This window comes from Mytilus edulis, chromosome 7 (assembly GCF_963676685.1).
Source record: "Mytilus edulis chromosome 7, xbMytEdul2.2, whole genome shotgun sequence".
Classification (NCBI taxonomy): domain Eukaryota; kingdom Metazoa; phylum Mollusca; class Bivalvia; order Mytilida; family Mytilidae; genus Mytilus; species Mytilus edulis.
The window spans coordinates 16,819,621-16,837,953 of record NC_092350.1 but is presented as its reverse complement, the minus strand read 5'-3'; the positions used below and the strand labels follow the sequence as shown (position 1 = coordinate 16,837,953).

General features: G+C 34.7%; 2 protein-coding genes across 2 annotated transcripts in view; both read left to right on the top strand.

Annotated features, from left to right (window-relative positions):
- The window catches only part of LOC139480884 (trifunctional purine biosynthetic protein adenosine-3-like), a 483,263-nt gene that overhangs the window by 381,191 nt on the left and 83,739 nt on the right, over positions 1-18,333 (top strand). The window lies entirely within an intron of this gene.
- Positions 12,356-14,767, top strand: LOC139480863 (uncharacterized). The gene has a single exon (XM_071263787.1). It carries the CDS (start codon positions 12,392-12,394, stop codon positions 14,288-14,290), a length of 1,899 nt encoding a protein of 632 aa, XP_071119888.1. The 5' UTR covers positions 12,356-12,391; the 3' UTR covers positions 14,291-14,767.

The following is an 18,333-nucleotide window of genomic DNA, read 5'->3' as shown; positions in this document are numbered from 1 at the left end:
ACAGAAGATCCAACGAAAAAAGATATTAAAAGTAGGCTAGCCAAGGCAAGATCTGCATTTCAAAGACTACGACCCATTTGAAAGTCCAGCAAATACAACAGAAAAACAAAGATCAGGCTATATAACAGTAATGTTAAATCTGTCCTTCTGTATGGAAGTGAATGCTGGAGAGTATCAAAAACAGATATGAGATTGCTCTCAAGTTTCCACAACAATTGTATGAGGAGAATTTGTAAAATCTTTTAGCCAAACCGTATCTCAAATGACCATCTGCTCGAAACGACCAAGTCCATTTGTATCCTCAAAGAAATACAACAGAGGCGCTTCAGATGGCTGGGGCATATGTTCTCAGGATGCCTGTATCCATTATAACCAGGACAGCTTTTGGTGGACACCCCAGGGGAAGAGACCAAGAGGAAGACCAAAAACTACCTGGCGTCGAACAATTGAGGCAGAACTAAAGGATCTTGACATGACCTGGGGAGAAGCCGAAACAAAGGCTAAAGACAGATCTGGATGGAGAAAACTTGTCGCGAACTTATCTCCACAAGGAGCGAAGAGGATAGGAAGGTAGGTATTGCAATCCCGCAGACAAACATCAAAATCATGAGTTGTCATCCTGAACATTGCACCAAGAGCATTGCCTACATCCATGCCGTACGAATAAAACGGATTTGCTCCACCAACGATACTGCAAAAAGAAAACTAAAAGAACTTTAAGGTCACCTAAAAAAATCGGGGCTACAGAAGAAAAGGCGTTGATAAAGGTTTTTCTCGTGCAAACAACATCAGCCTAGATGAACTTATACAATATACTGTGGATTCGTTATTTTGTTGGAACCAATTTTCGTGGCTTTCGTTGGTACAGGTTAACCACGAAATTAAATGTCCAACGAATAACAAACTTTCAATAGGCTTGTATGCAGACTTCGGCAAAACCACGAACTTTAATATCCACGAACATGCAAGTTTCCCTCAATCCACGAAAATTGGTACACACGAAAATTAGTGAATCCACAGTAAAGAAAAAGGGAGTGCCGTTTGTATTGATTTTCCATCCCAAAGTTATCATACATAATCCGCGAAAATTGAAAAGAAATAAAAACATTCTAAATTATCCAAGATCTTTCCCGAGCCACCTGTACTGGCATTACGTAGGCCCAAAAGCCTTAATTAAAGACTTGCTGGTGCGAGCTGATTTATCCTCTAAAGCAGAATCTTCGTCTGTGGGCTCTTGCAATGGATGCTGAAATAAACGATGCCTGACTTGCAAACAAATACTGAATACCCAGACTTTTTACAGTAACTCCACTGGTAAGGAATACAACATATTTTACAATGTTAATTGCAAGACTACAAATGCTGTGTATTCTCTAATGTGTAAATGTGATTAAAAATATGTTGGCGAGTCATTTCACTAAACGAAGGAACGGCCATCGTAGCGACTATGAATGCAAGTCAGAACTTCCTCTTATTCGACATTTAAGATCCCCTGGCCACATTTACGCAGATCTCAATCGACTGACCATTACAATCATAGACCACAACACTGCTTGGTTAAGGAAGGATGGACTCACTCGGGAAAGATTTTGGATAATAAATTAAAAACTTTGGCATCACTTTATAAATTTCATACTTCCGATGCGCTTTTCTGGATAAACCTTCAGCAGGAACGCTCAAAGACGAATATTTGAAAGCCTAGGATGTATATGGACCGAAACTGAAGAGCAATATGACTAAAAATGGACATAAACATAATAAACACCTTTGCATGAGTTATCTAACAATATATCGTAAGGAAAGATAAATAAATGGATGAGTAAAGCAGCTGTTTTCCAATCTTCGACAATTTTGAAAGAGGCAACTTGGCATCCGTAACCAACCTGAAATGCTGAAAAAAAGATGAAATATTTCATCAAATTATACGACGAGTTCATTATAAATCTCTCTCTCAAAAAGTAGAAATAACAAGTTATTTGTATTTTTTTTATGCATTTTCTAAATTTAGCCGTTTTGTAGAATGCATGAACACTTTGGGCACTTTCTAAAATTACTGTAAGATTCACTGATTCAGACATTCGATGCATGCTTTTTTCTAAATACCTAAAGTGTTTTATAGAATGAAATGTTCACAGAATTTGATCCACTGAAAGTTTCAAACAGAAGTGCAGTTTTATCCGTGTTGATAGCGGAATTTTAACACTTATACAATGAACGATGAAAACAAAATTCTTCTGAATTATTTAAAATTCCCACAAGCGCTTAACTCGACAAATGTTTGTTATTTCATATAACGTTTGGAAGGCAGAATCTGTTACACATTTGTGCTCATTTTTTTCTCCAAAATACATCGTTTGGCTATAAATCAGATGTGAGCACTACAACCCAATTTTGAGAAACCCAGCTCCATTACACATTCGGTTTGGTCAACACATTTTGTGATTAAACACTTTTCGTTTGAAAAACCAGAGATTTTGCAAAAAACACACATATGATGATATTTTTTAATGCGAAAAGATTCAAAGTAACATAAGCATGATTAGGTTGACTTCCAACGTTCTTCATATCGTGAATGACCTGTCGACACATCTGCTTTCGCTTCCTATGAAGTTTCTTTTGGAGTTCCTTCAGCTCTTAAAAAATTGCATTAAAATTCAGTCACGGATTTTACAAAATGCCAAAATTAATAAAATGCTTATAGCATATATGCATATAGATACTAACTAGTTTGTTTTATTCATACGTTTTTATTTTGAGATTAAAACATGGTACTACTAGTGCCTTTTTAAAAATTAAAATCAAAAGCCGAACAAATCAAACGAATGGAAAACAACTGTCATATTCCTGACTTGGTACACGCATTTCTTTATTCAGAAAATATTGGATTACAAAAAGTTCCCTGAAATTGACACAATCAAGATACCTGATTCTAATGCAATTTGGATGTAACAATGTTTTTCATTGGCTAAAAGTTGCCGTCAAATCCACAGTTGACCGGGTGTAACTCAAGAGGGACCCGCCATTTTGAATTGATTGAATCAACAAATGTTCGATTACTACTATATAATCGAAAATAAAACAACACCTACCTCGAATTCGCCGTTTTAATGTAATTTTATCCGAATTTGAAGCGTACAGGTAACATAATAACCTCCAGTTTGTAAGTTTTCAATTGTATGACGTCACGGTTAGCCATGACGTCTTTGTGCCAAAATCATTCTTGAAGTTTCGCGGATGTTTTCTATTTGTCAAATTTAGACATTTTTTTCAAGTTTTGTCGTATTTTTTCTTTTTGTAATGCATTAGAATCGGAATAACAGCACTGTAGTTGAAGAGTTGCCACCGTGAATTTTGATTTGACGGTCACAAATCTCCGTTTTACTGTCTCCGCTACGCGTCGCTAGTAAAACTGCATTTGCGACCGTCAAATCTACAATTGACGGTGGCAACTCTTCAACTACAGAACTGTTATTCCTTAATTGTTTTAGTAACAATATATTTGTTTCATCGGTTGACATGATTTGTTGAAGACAGTCCGCATTGTTAAGGGGACGAGCTGTACTCTCTGGCTTGGTCAGAAGATGCTTACATACTGTGATTACTCAAGCAGAATAAAAAGAAGCTGCCAATTACTTTTAACTTTAAGACAACGACCTCTTCAAACACTTTATTCAGTTTTGTTACAGTTGAGAGCATCTTTCAAACCAACCTTGAAGTATACATACAACAGAAACGGCTACCCTATTAATACTATCAATATTATCCTGGCTGTAGAAAAAAAAAACCCGCGCATATAGCGCATTAATTTTTTAGCTTGGTAATTTTAATGAGTTTTTACAACTTTACAGAATGAGAGATATAGATGTTCCAGACCGTATGAGTATTTGAACCGTACGCGTACGGTCTGGACCGTATGCGTACATTTTCAAAATACGCATACGGTCGGACCGTACGCGTACGGTCTGACTAATATTAAGAAGTTGGTCACGTATATCAGATACAAATGTATATAACAGATCAACATAACTTATATCTCAAATTAATGTAAAAAGTTCAATTGTAATTGAAATAAAAAACATCAATATTATAACTTTTAAAAAAAATCACGTTTATTTAATCTGTTAATCTCCTGTATTTAGCATGTCATAAACTGAAGCCAAGTATGCTAATTGAAATTGAAGTTATCGGAAATAAACTTAGAGTGGGAGGACAATCGTTTTAGAATATTGAGGAACTTTACAAAAAAAAATGCAAAGGAACGTGCATGAACAAATTATGTTACTGTAAAAAAAATATGACGTTCTTTGTGGAAGTCAGTGTCACCTTGAGTACCAAAATAGGATTCACGGATATACAAATAAACACACATTTAATTTCAATTGTTCGCTTAATCATTTTATCCATATACATGTAATAATAACAATTTGTATAACTAAAAATAATGATTTTGATGATTATTTGTTTAAATTTAACCCATATGATCCCAAAACATCAGCTGGACCGTACGCGTATACTCATACGGTCCGACCGTACGCGTATGGTCGGACCGTACGAGTATGGTCGGACCGTACGAGTATGGTCTGGAACAGATACAGTACATGTATATTTTTTTTCCATTTTTCTCTTTTTTTTATAATTTCTTTTTTTTTAAAGATTAAAACAGTTAATAAAGACGCATTTGCGTATGGGGTCTACATATTTTTATTAGTACGCTATCCAGGGCTGACGTTTTCTATCTGAATTTTCTTTAAAAAAAAGATTGCTAATCACAAGTAAACGATTTCAAGCACGGCTTTCCTTTGGGGTTTAGTTGAATAAGTTGCCAATGTAATGAGGAATATATGATTCAAAGTTGGTCGCTGTTATCTTTCATTTGATTTTAGCAATAAACTGCACTATATCCCACGTTACGGCAACACTGAATGCGACATATCGCAGGGTCTTTGTGGTAGATTGTTTGCTGTGCAATCTCTTTTGCTTTGTGTGTGTCTCTTTTGTAAACTGTTTTTTGTCTTTTGTCTTCTTCTTTTTGACATGGGGTTGTATATCTTCTATCTTTCTTCCAACTATTGGTTTTATTTGAGCCCCGGAACAATCTCACTGTTTATTTGGTATACATATCACTGTTTCGCTTGGTGTACATTTTTCAAACAATTGCAGATTATTGAAATCCAAAAGTAGAAGGCACGAATCTGGACAATGACAAATTCAGAATTATTGTTTACTGTAATTTTTTATGATGGTTTGGACACAGACAATTACCACTAATACGTTAATTCCAAGTAAGTTTTTAATACAGTTTTTAATACAAACATACATACACAATTTTTAAAATAGAATTCTATAGACGCAACGTCAGATATTGCTACCATTTAGCGTAACAGAAAAATGACGTTAACTTGGAAACTATAAAATTTTTCCTGCTTTCCTTATTGGGTAAATGCAAAGTATAACACACAAGTAGAAATGTCATGAGATTCCAATCCAATATGATTTTATAATTTACATTTTTTTACTGCTAGTAATTATGTGTTTTTTGGAAATATAGCTGCATTATATATCCAACACAAGTATGATTTTATTCAAGCAGTTGTTCAAGAGACAATACAATGGCTTAATATTTATGATGCTGAAGTTTTCTTACTTTTTGATTGTCTAATAGATGTGTAGTTTGTAATATGTGCATCATTCCGTTTTGCTGAAAGGAACCCGCGAATGCAGTTCATGCTGTCCCTAGCATATTACGGCGACGTCACATACTGTTAACGAACAACCTTGGAAGACATTTTCATTAACCCCTATTTTTTATAGACACTCCTGTAATCTTAATACAATTTGGTGTACCAACTTAAACTTTTAAAGTACTTTTTATTGGTATAGAAATCAAAGCCGAAAAATAATATTCACGAAATCAAATCTCTGTTTTTTGGCCGTAAAGTTTCGTGAAGGTATGAAAGTTTAACTCTGAAATTTCCGCAAGACATTGCAAACCTATTGTTTTGAATTGAATATGTAGCTCAATTTATCTATCAATTTGAGTTTTTATAGCTAACACTGAGTACAAAACGATCGTGCTTACAATTTAATAAATTATCTGTCAAAATTTAATTTTTTTAACTGAAATGTTTCAAGTTTCCAAACAAAATTTAAGGTATGAAAGTTTAACTCTGAAATTTCCGCAAGACATTGCAAACCTATTGTTTTGAATTGAATATGTAGCTCAATTTATCTATCAATTTGAGTTTTTATAGCTAACACTGAGTACAAAACGATCGTGCTTACAATTTAATAAATTATCTGTCAAAATTTAATTTTTTTAACTGAAATGTTTCAAGTTTCCAAACAAAATTTCTCATGGGACATTTCCGAACAACATATTCATTTCAAAATGTCTATGCATATTTTAAATGGAGACATCCATGTAAACCAATACTGAAATATTTCACGTCATAGAACATTTATGCAAAATTTTTAAGAGTTGCGTGAACATTTCGCGAGTTTTATGTTTCGAGTGTGTTACATGGGACAACACTAAGTAAACGTTTTTTTCTGATAATCTGTGTCTTTTGAACCCTATAAATATTATATTTTTATTCTTTCTCTATCTTAATGTGAAAATTTACGAAGCAATCTTTATTTTTATGTATAATTTGAAATATTTATTTCAGCATTTCTAAGAAAATTTCCTCATGAAATATTTACTTAGCGCTATTTTTCGTGGTAGTAGCAATATCTAACGTTGCGTCATACTTTATTTTTACTAGGTTTTCTAGGATGGATAAATCATACTTTGAAAAAAAAAAAACCCAGAAAAATCCTTCAGATTCATTGACATTACCAAGATGCTTGTTTTCTTGATTGACAGCATATTTGTTACGTTTGGAGGACGTGTTTTCAACAATCAACGAGCAATCCTACGGGAACCAATTGAGCTCCTCTTGTTGCCGACTTGTTCCTTCATTCATATTGGTCTTACTTCATATAGGAACTTATAGTGAAGAAAGAAAAGAAGTTAGCAATATCATTCAACTTTACTTTCCGCTTTTAAGATGATGTTCTCTCACTTAAACATTCCAAATTTGGTGACTTTATGGAAAGCCTCATATCTGGACTCACACCTCAACAATGACGTTATGGAATATCTGTTTTACATATGACGACGGATATATTTCAATTGTCTTAACTTCAATCGCATCCGGTTTCCCCATATGTGACCTACCGAATTAGACTTATCACAGTGTTTTAACTAACAGGAGCAATACCACGGCTGCCAGATGTCGAGCAGAATCTGCTTACCTGAGATCACCAAAAAGTGTCTTATTTGCGATTTTTAATATCTTCTATCCGTTGTCATAAAAACCCAAGTTTCAATGTAAAAGAATCACTTTCGGGCAAGTTTTAGGGTTAGGAAATTTTATATGACCGATGGTCTAGAATTTGGTCTTTTATCCGCTATTGCGTGATGTCTAATCACTTGACATAACTAGAGTAGCACGATTAATGTCACATTTGAAGAAGGATCTTCCGAGGCACATAATATTATCCCCAGTTGTAAGTAGGGTTCGGTTTGTACAGTCTTTTGTTTTCTATGTTGTGTTTTGTGTACTTGTGTTTGTTTGTTTGTTTTCATTTTTATCCATGGATTGGTCAGTTTATATAAGACTTATGCGTTTGAATGCCCACTTGGTTTATTTTGCTTTTCTTTTTGCTTCATTTCTGATTGAAGGGTTAATTAACAATGCATGAATTTGAAACACAACTCAAGATATGCGCTGGAGTTACCTCTCGTTACATTGTACAGGAATACTTTTTGTTTTAACTATAACTGCCGACAAAGCACTCGTAGATATTGAAAACAAGTCCGAATGATCCCCGTATTTCCTTCCCTGGGCAACTTATGGTTGATGTAACAGGTGATTATTAATAGAAGATGTTTAGAATTAAAAAAAAAAGTCCGAATGATTCAACTTGTCAATGCAAATAATATGATATAGGTACAAGGTAAGTTGCGATAATTGACACTGGCTTTATGAAAGAACTGTTTGTATCACTTGCACAGAATTGTAATTATCGAGATATCATAAGTTGATTTTTCGACATCGTCGAGGTTTATACAAATGTCTTATCAACGTGGATAGATTATCATTCGTTGGATACCAATTTTCGAGGAACTCGTCGGTACTGGGTAATCACGAATTTAAATGTTCAACGAAATACAAATTTTCCAAAGGAACATAGTCATAGCCAAGCACTACAATGAACACGAAAACGCAAGTTTTCCTTAATTCACGAAAATGAGGTCACACGAAAAAAATGATGCCACGACCATTTCCCAAAAATACTTTCTTATCTTTAATATAAAACTACTTTTATGTTTAGGCGGCGTAAAGTGCAAGACCAATACGTATGACGGATGTCGGTTTATTTCAACTGACTTTGGAACCGACTCCCTAAACTGTAAATCAAGATCATTAATTTATTGTAACTAACTTGTAAACGCATCGAAATTTTTCATCTCTCAATCAAAATAAATGTTGTTTTTTTTTAAATTAAAAGATTTGGTAACTTCTTAAAAAAGTTGGAATATGGCACATGGTACGTGATATTATCTTTAACGTCCTCTCACTAAATATTCTAAAGTTTGGTGTACACATCTATTCCATCGAACTTGAAATAAAAGAATAAAATTAAGTTTGTCTATTTTATTGACTTACATCTTGAAATTGACAATGAGGGTCGATTGAGACAAAATTAATAACAATGTTTAAAAAAATATCTCCATAGCGTGTTGTATCAATATTGCATTATCTGTGAAACGGATATTCCGTAACGATCAATCAACTTGTGATCACGTAAAATATGATGGAATGATTTCGAATTCACCACTTAGAACTATTGGTTTAATAGCTTCCTTGTGAGCAGCAACCTTTTCCCATGGAAATCATGACAGGAAATACAAGCCCAGGAATATCGTATCAAAGGGGAAAATATACTTTGTATGCAGGCGTGTTGGATCGTTTCTACATAGAAATGGAAAGTTCACAGTTGGGAAGCAGAAATCATCTGTTTTGTCGTTAACTTTTGTTTTCGACCGACCCACATTGTCAAATTGGAACATATGTTAGTCTACCTAGGCAATATCCTTCATCATAAATTAGTTCAATCGAAAATACCTCCTTATTTCAAAGACCAGTCTGTACCAATAATTTCTTATACCTATACCAAACCTATTGCAACTAAAATTTTCAATTACAAACGCGTTTTGCAGAATCTCGATATTGACGACTTCAAGTCTAAACCTCCTGATTACACTTGTGCTAGTTCCCAATTCACATATAATCCTGCTGGCCACGTTATTACCGGTGACCTTAACATTGTTAATAACACTTCTCTACGAAATGTTGTTATCGAATGGTCCGAAATATCGTGAGCCTAAATCCATCAATTGGAAATACAACTTTAAAATTTTGATGGATTCAGTCGAGGATTATGCCAGGCAATGGGCTTAACGTGAAGGAAGACGTAGACACTCTATCCGAATGGATTAAGGCAGTGAGGTCGTTAATACAAATCAGAATTAAGAAACTGAATGGGTCCATCAATGCCCATGCTACGTCAATCTTTAAAGACCCAAATGTTGCTTAACAGTTATCCGACCTCCATGATAAATATGTTGTTGTCCCCGCAGACAAACCCCAAATAACATTTTTTTGTCTGTAAAAGTCACTACATTAATTGCTTGATAAACGAATTAGGTATAGACAATTCACTTGGAAACTCAACATATACCCTCACGACACTTACCAAAGAGGAAATTCTGGATAATCATAGGTCTGTTCTTTGTTCCTTTGGTATTTCAACCAAAGATGAAGAACTGGATCTTCCATCACTGTATTGGATACCTAAACTACATAAGTGTCCTTACAAACAACGGTATATTGCTGGGTCTTCCAAGTGCTCCACGAAACCTCTTTCTAAATTATTAACATCTCTTTTATCAGCAATCAAAGACGGGCTTCAAAGTTATTGTAAAACTGCCTATTCTAGAGGTGGCATGAATCAGATGTGGATACTTAAAAATTCCAAAGATCTGTTAAAGTACATACAATCTAACTCTCTTTCATCTTGTAACAGTATTAAAACATTTGACTTTTCTACCCTTTACACAAGTATTCCACATTCCAAACTAAAAGACAAATTGAAAGAGTTGGTATTACTTTGCTTCATAAAAAAGAATGGCCAACGTAGATACAAGTATCTTGTCTTAGGGAGGGATAAATCATACTTTGTAAAGAATCACTCTGATTCAAACAAAAAATTCTCTGAAACCGATATTATCAAGATGCTGGATTTCTTGATTGACAACATATTTGTAACGTTCGGAGGACGTGTTTTTCAACAGACTGGTGGCATCCCAATGGGAACAAATTGTGCCCCTCTACTTGCCGACTTGTTTCTTTATTATTATGAGGCTGACTTCATGCAGGAACTTCTTAGGAAGAAAGATAAGAAGTTAGCAATATCCTTTAACTCTACTTTCCGCTATATAGATAATGTTCTTTCACTAAACAATTCAAAATTTGGTGACTATGTGGAACGCATCTATCCCATCGAATTGGAGATAAAGGATACTACAGATACAGTTAAGTCGGCTTCATATCTTGACTTACATCTCGAAATTGACAATGAGGGTCGGTTGAAAACAAAACTTTACGACAAAAGAGAAGATTTCAGCTTTCCAATTGTGAACTTTCCATTTCTAAGTAGCAACATTCCAGCAGCACCTGCATACGGGGTATATATCTCCCAATTTATACGATATTCCCGTGCTTGCATTTCCTATCATGATTTTCTTGATAGAGGGTTACTGCTCACAAGGAAGCTATTAAACCAAGAGTTCCAAATGGTGAAGTTGAAATCATCCCTTCGTAAATTTTACGGACGCCATCACGAGTTGGTTGACTGTTATGGAATAACCGTTTCACAAATGATATCGGATATGTTTCTTACGTCGTAACTACAATCCCCTTCCCTTTCGTGAATGTGACCTACCGAATTAGACTATTTACCGGATTTGTAATCACATAAGCAACACGACGGGTGCCACATGTGGAGCAGGATCTGCTCACCCTTCCGGAGCACCTGAGATCACCCGTAGTTTTTGGTGGGGTTCGTGTTGTTTATTCTTTAGATTTCTATGTTGTGTCATGTGTACTATTGTTTTTCTGTTTGTCTTTTTCATTTTCAGCCATGGCGTTGTCAGTTTGTTTTAGACTTATGAGTTTGACTGTCCCTTTGGTATCTTTCGTCCCTCTTTCAGTCTAGATATGAGACAGACTTAATTGTGTCTGTTGTATCTTAAGATAGACAAGCTTGATGTGTTCAACATAATCACCAAATCTTGAGACAGCATCGGAATGTTAAGTTATAGGATACTGCTAACTTCGTTTCTCTCTTCCTAAGAAGTTTCGTTATTAAGTCAACTAACATTTCTATTGCATATATAACATATTAGAGGCGAATATATCAAAAATTGTTTTTGTAATACTTTTTCATGTGAATAGATAATAATTTTTACTCTATTTTTGTTTGCAACCCGGACTCCTAATCGATTTATGACTTATGAACAGTGGTATACTACAGTGGCCTTTATTTACCATATAAAAATTGTGTTTCGTTCCGTTCAACCAATTCTTTATTTCACCAAATTATAACAATAAGACCAAATATACAACTTGAAAACAAAAGTTTTTTGCTCAGTTTCCAGTCACTTATTTTAGACATTGTCCTGATTCTTAGCATATAATCATATGGTGAGTAGTTGTCTGTGTTTGTGATCACATTGGTCTATTGTACATACTATCACAACCCTTTGATTAATATCATTTCATAAAAACGTCGAAGTTGTATATTGAAAAGTTTATATGATAATTTAAAAATGTCGATGCGTTCAATTATTTTTTTTTCAAACGCAAGCTAAAAACAAAGTGACCAAAACATCAGTTTTTTTTTTCTGACTACGGTTCCAAAAGGTGTGTGAAGTTGTTGTATAAAATATATTTGTATATTGACATATATATATTTCTTGGTTAATTTTTTTTAATACAGGATATTAAATGTAATTGAATGAAGCTGGCAACCCCAATTGACACCACTTTGCCTTTAAATCAGTAGTCAATATACTCTTTGGAAAAATTGTTTTCCATAGTTAGTTTATTTGTGTGGTTTATTAGACATGTATAAAACCTTATGTAAAAATCGGTTTGAATTTTTAATCATTTCATTGTACATGAAACCGTTTAAATAAACGTAGTAGTTTCCACTTTATCCGTTTACCCGGAAGTATTGCATTGTTTTGGTTACGCAAATGAAACAGTATTAAAAATGCAAAATGGCCGAATGTTTAAAAAGTAAGCCAGACGCAGATAGCTTAAAATGTGGAATTTGTCTGTCTGCATTTACCAAACCTCTCGTATTGGACTGCTTTCATATATTTTGTACACCATGCATAGCAAAACTAGCGGAAGATAAAGACTCATTAACTTGTCCTTTATGTAGAGCTGTTCACTTAATTACATCAAATGGAGTCGAAGATTTTACGGTATGTACATACATACAAGAGCAAATTTTGTCTGATGCAAAAGTATTCTTGCAGTGTCAAATGTGTGATAATGGACAAAATATCGTGTCAAAGTGTGTCGATTGCGACAGTAATATGTGTTTTGAGTGTTCCACATTTCATTCAAGACACAAACAATTTAAAACACACGTAACAGAAAAGATCGAAAGCAAAACTATTGAAACGTCAGATGAAGGTAAACTTTGTGAAGACGTTTGTGATGTACATAAGAAGGATTTCACGATCTTGTGTGAGTCCTGCAATAGCGCAATATGCGATGAATGTGTAACACAAAATCATAAATCTCACAAACATTGTCGACTAACATTTCAAGGTGACAAAAGAAGGGACTTCTTTCGATTGGGAATCGGTGCATTAAGATCGAAAATAACAGAGATAGATGGCACAATTGAAATGTCAAAACATGAAGAAAATAGTTATAATAAGTTTTGTAGACAAGGAAAGGAAGAAATAGAAGCACATGCAAAAAGATCGAAAGAAATGGTCTGCAACATTATCGACGTTATGGCAAAATTAAATATACAAAAAATTGATGATATACAGAAAAGGGATATCAAATTAATGACAAACTATCAAGATGAACTTGAAACAAAGAAACTTTCTTTTCAATGTATTCTAAGAAGCACGGATGATGCAATAAATTTAAGTCGTGATGGAAAGCTTTTCAACAAATATAAATTGCTTTACCAAACACTGCGAAATGAAGTACTTCATGGCTCTAAATCACCCAAGGTATTTGCACCACAGTTCTGCTCCGGGAATCCAATTGAAAACAAATACGTTGAAAAGTGTTTTGGAATGGTACAAAGAAGGAAAACCTCAAGTAAGTGTAGTACATCCGAGTTTCATATTTACTCTCTCCCGTTAATTTGCGAAGCATCTGAAATGACTAAAATTTACTCTTTCTCTCTGGATTATCCTCGGAGTTTGCTTGGATTCTATGATAACCAGACGTGGATACAATTGCGGAACACAATAAATTTATATTCCTCAGATGGTACAGTAATCCAAAAGGAGAACGCTGATCCTGATGATGAACAAATATTATTTGCAAGCAAACATGAACTTTGTATCAAGTCTAAGGAATTGATCAAGGAAATAAAAACTGGTAACGTCGACGAAGCAGTGGATATAATGAGGTTTCCCGAGTTGGAGAACTGCACATGCTGTATTCTAAAAAACAATGACTTCATTGCATATTCAAAAAGAAATAAGTGCTTTTACGAAGTAAAACTAAACAGCAATAGGTGTCAGATCGAAACCGAAACATTATTGAAGACTATCCCGGTTGAGGACAAACTTGTTGATTTAATAACGATTCAACCTCTTCGCATAATTGAAACCACATCAAAATATATTATGATGACAAGCAAAGATAAAGTTATAACGCTTGATAGAAATTTCAAGATCTGCAATGTTTATGTAGACAAAAATTCAAACTTTAAGGGCATGTGTGAAGATGCATATGGCAATGTATTTGTAACCGATTTTTCTGCTGGTAGAATTTGCCTTTTTACTTCTTATGGTGACTTCGTACGTACTGTTTTGACGAAAGATGTATCGTATCCGACAGACATAGCTCAGGATCATGTTGGTAATCTGTGGTTTTTAGATTGTCCAAATCGTGTGCAAATATACACTTACATTTAACATTAGAATAGTTATCAAAGATACCAGGATTATTAGAATGTAGAAAACAATCGAAACCCTTACATATACGTTTATTTGTGTTCTAGTGCGTCAGCTTCTATTATCTAAGATAAACTATATTGTTATAACCTTTGCACGTTTGATCCTTTTTTAACGCATTAACCATAAAAACACATTTCTTGTAAATTTATGAGTATATGACTGGTTAAAAGACTGCACGTGGTGACTACATATATTAGATATGTACGGGGTATCCTAAAAATATGGGATTTGTTACAATAAAGGGGTAGTTACCATATGGGGTTGGTAAGGTTTTCGTGTTCTTTTCAAAACACAAAAGAAATCTGAAAGGCTCTCTGAAAGGTTTCAACAGAGGAAGAAATTATCACTGAACAATTAAAATAAGTTCATAAAACAAATTTAAAGCTAGCAAGTTTTAATGGGTGGCATTTTTTTTATTGTATAGACAACGTCAGTAGGTTTAATACTTTTTAAGTATTAGAGACTTCATCACTTTGATAGGCCTCTAGTCTAAATACCACATTTGAAGGTTAGATAAATTCGTTACACGGTGTACTAATGGCCTAATGTTATAAATGGAGTCAGTAAATTCCATTCAGGATTCGAACTTCGCTCTCACCCACAATGGAATTTACTGACCCTATATATATGTATATCAGATCACTACCACATCATGTAAATTGCATGATATACATTAAAGACATATGTACAAATATTTCAAACGAAATTATCTCGAAATAACACTCAAACCATAATTTTAAAAAGACCTGAAATACCTTTGTTTGTATTTAAAGGAAGTTCTCCTTAAAAAAAATAACACCATGTTATTTCATAATATGATAATATTACGGTACGTTAAATGAAGATATGTCAATTGATTTTATGATTTACTATACAAATGGAAATTGAAATGGTATTTTTGTACAGTTTTATTGTACAATAGTATTTGATTACGCCTCTTTTGTGATTTTTTGAATAAAATATTGAATAACATTGCATTTATTCAGTTGATCATATCCACGGTTTAGTTTTTCACGATGAACAATGTGTACCAACAGAGAAAAGTAAAATTGAAAAAAATTATGAACTCCGTGAAAAATTCAAAACGAAAAGCCTTTATTAAACACGGGTCGTGCATACTTCAATTAATACCTTAGTCTATTTATATATGTCTAATGCAAATAATCGACTTGGTAGCATTTTCTCACCAAAATTATCAGCTTTAACATTCAGGATTAGTTTGTTTATGTCCTCTTCATTGTAGGGCCAATGCATGTTTGTTATGTCTTTATGTTGTGGGTGGGGATGCTTTGGTGATATTCAATTGTCAGAATGAGTTTGTGTCTCGCATACTACATCTAAAATGTCTTTATGTCGTTGGGAGGCTTTGGTGAGATTGAATTGTCAGAATGAGTTTGTGTCTCGCATACTACATCTAAAATGTCTTTATGTCGTGGGGAGGCTTTGGTGAGATTCAATTGTCAGAATGAGTTTGTGTCTCGCATACTACATCTAAAATGTCTTTATGTCGTGGGGAGGCTTTGTTAAGATTGAATTGTCAGAATGAGTTTGTGTCTCGCATTATACATCTAAAATGTCTTTATGTCGTGGGGAGGCGTTGGTGATATTCAATTGTCAGAATGAGTTTGTTTCTCGCATACTACATCTAAAATGTCTTTATGTCGTGGGGAGGCTTTGTTAAGATTGAATTGTCAGAATGAGTTTGTGTCTCGCATACTACATCTAAAATGTCTTTATGTCGTGGGGAGGCTTTGTTAAGATTGAATTGTCAGAATGAGTTTGTGTCTCGCATACTACATCTAAAATGTCTTTATGTCGTGGGGAGGCTTTGGTGAGATTGAATTGTCAGAATGAGTTTGTGTCTCGCATACTACATCTAAAATGTCTTTATGTCGTGGGGAGGCTTTGTTAAGATTGAATTGTCACAATGAGTTTGTGTCTCGCATTATACATCTAAAATGTCTTTATGTCGTGGGGAGGCTTTGGAGAGATTCAATTGTCAGAATGAGTTTGTGTCTCGCATACTACATCTAAAATGTCTTTATGTCGTGGGGATCCTTTGTTAAGATTGAATTGTCAGAATGAGTTTGTGTCTCGCATACTTCATCTAAAATGTCTTTATGTCGTGGGGAGGCTTTGGTGAGATTCAATTGTCAGAATGAGTTTGTGTCTCGCATACTACATCTAAAATGTCTTTATGTCGTGGGGAGGCTTTGTTAAGATTGAATTGTCAGAATGAGTTTGTGTCTCGCATTATACATCTAAAATGTCTTTATGTCGTGGGGAGGCTTTGGTGATATTCAATTGTCAGAATGAGTTTGTTTCTCGCATACTACATCTAAAATGTCTTTATGTCGTGGGGAGGCTTTGGAGAGATTGAATTGTCAGAATGAGTTTGTGTCTCGCATACTACATCTAAAATGTCTTTATGTCGTGGGGAGGCTTTGTTAAGATTGAATTGTCAGAATGAGTTTGTGTCTCGCATACTACATCTAAAATGTCTTTATGTCGTGGGGAGGCTTTGGTGAGATTGAATTGTCAGAATGAGTTTGTGTCTCGCATACTACATCTAAAATGTCTTTATGTCGTGGGGAGGCTTTGTTAAGATTGAATTGTCACAATGAGTTTGTGTCTCGCATTATACATCTAAAATGTCTTTATGTCGTGGGGAGGCTTTGGAGAGATTCAATTGTCAGAATGAGTTTGTGTCTCGCATACTACATCTAAAATGTCTTTATGTCGTGGGGATCCTTTGTTAAGATTGAATTGTCAGAATGAGTTTGTGTCTCGCATACTACATCTAAAATGTCTTTATGTCGTGGGGAGGCTTTGGTGAGATTGAATTGTCAGAATGAGTTTGTGTCTCGCATACTACATCTAAAATGTCTTTATGTCGTGGGGAGGCTTTGGAGAGATTCAATTGTCAGAATGAGTTTGTGTCTCGCATTATACATCTAAAATGTCTTTATGTCGTGGGGAGGCTTTGGTGAGATTGAATTGTCAGAATGAGTTTGTGTCTCGCATACTACATCTAAAATGTCTTTATGTCGTGGGGAGGCTTTGTTAAGATTGAATTGTCAGAATGAGTTTGTTTCTCGCATTATACATCTAAAATGTCTTTATGTCGTGGGGAGGCTTTGGAGAGATTCAATTGTCAGAATGAGTTTGTTTCTCGCATTATACATCTAAAATGTCTTTATGTCGTGGGGAGGCTTTGGAGAGATTCAATTGTCAGAATGAGTTTGTGTCTCGCATACTACATCTAAAATGTCTTTATGTCGTGGGGAGGCTTTGGTGAGATTGAATTGTCAGAATGAGTTTGTGTCTCGCATACTACATCTAAAATGTCTTTATGTCGTGGGGAGGCTTTGGTGAGATTGAATTGTCAGAATGAGTTTGTTTCTCGCATACTACATCTAAAATGTCTTTATGTCGTGGGGAGGCTTTGTTAAGATTGAATTGTCAGAATGAGTTTGTGTCTCGCATACTACATCTAAAATGTCTTTATGTCGTGGGGAGGCTTTGGTGAGATTGAATTGTCAGAATGAGCTTGTGTCTCCCATACTACATCTAAAATGTCTTTATGTCGTGGGGAGGCTTTGGAGAGATTGAATTGTCAGAATGAGTTTGTGTCTCGCATTATACATCTAAAATGTCTTTATGTCGTGGGGAGGCTTTGGAGAGATTGAATTGTCAGAATGAGTTTGTGTCTCGCATACTACATCTAAAATGTCTTTATGTCGTGGGGATCCTTTGTTAAGATTGAATTGTCAGAATGAGTTTGTGTCTCGCATTATACATCTAAAATGTCTTTATGTCGTGGGGAGGCTTTGGTGAGATTGAATTGTCAGAATGAGTTTGTGTCTCGCATTATACATCTAAAATGGCTTTATGTCGTGGGGAGGCTTTGTTAAGATTGAATTGTCAGAATGAGTTTGTGTCTCGCATTATACATCTAAAATGTCTTTATGTCGTGGGGAGGCTTTGGTGATATTCAATTG

What these genes read in the sequence shown, in the direction of transcription:
- LOC139480863 (XM_071263787.1), top strand. Translation starts at nt 12,392, where the DNA reads ATGGCCGAATGTTTAAAAAGTAAGCCAGACGCAGATAGCTTAAAATGT.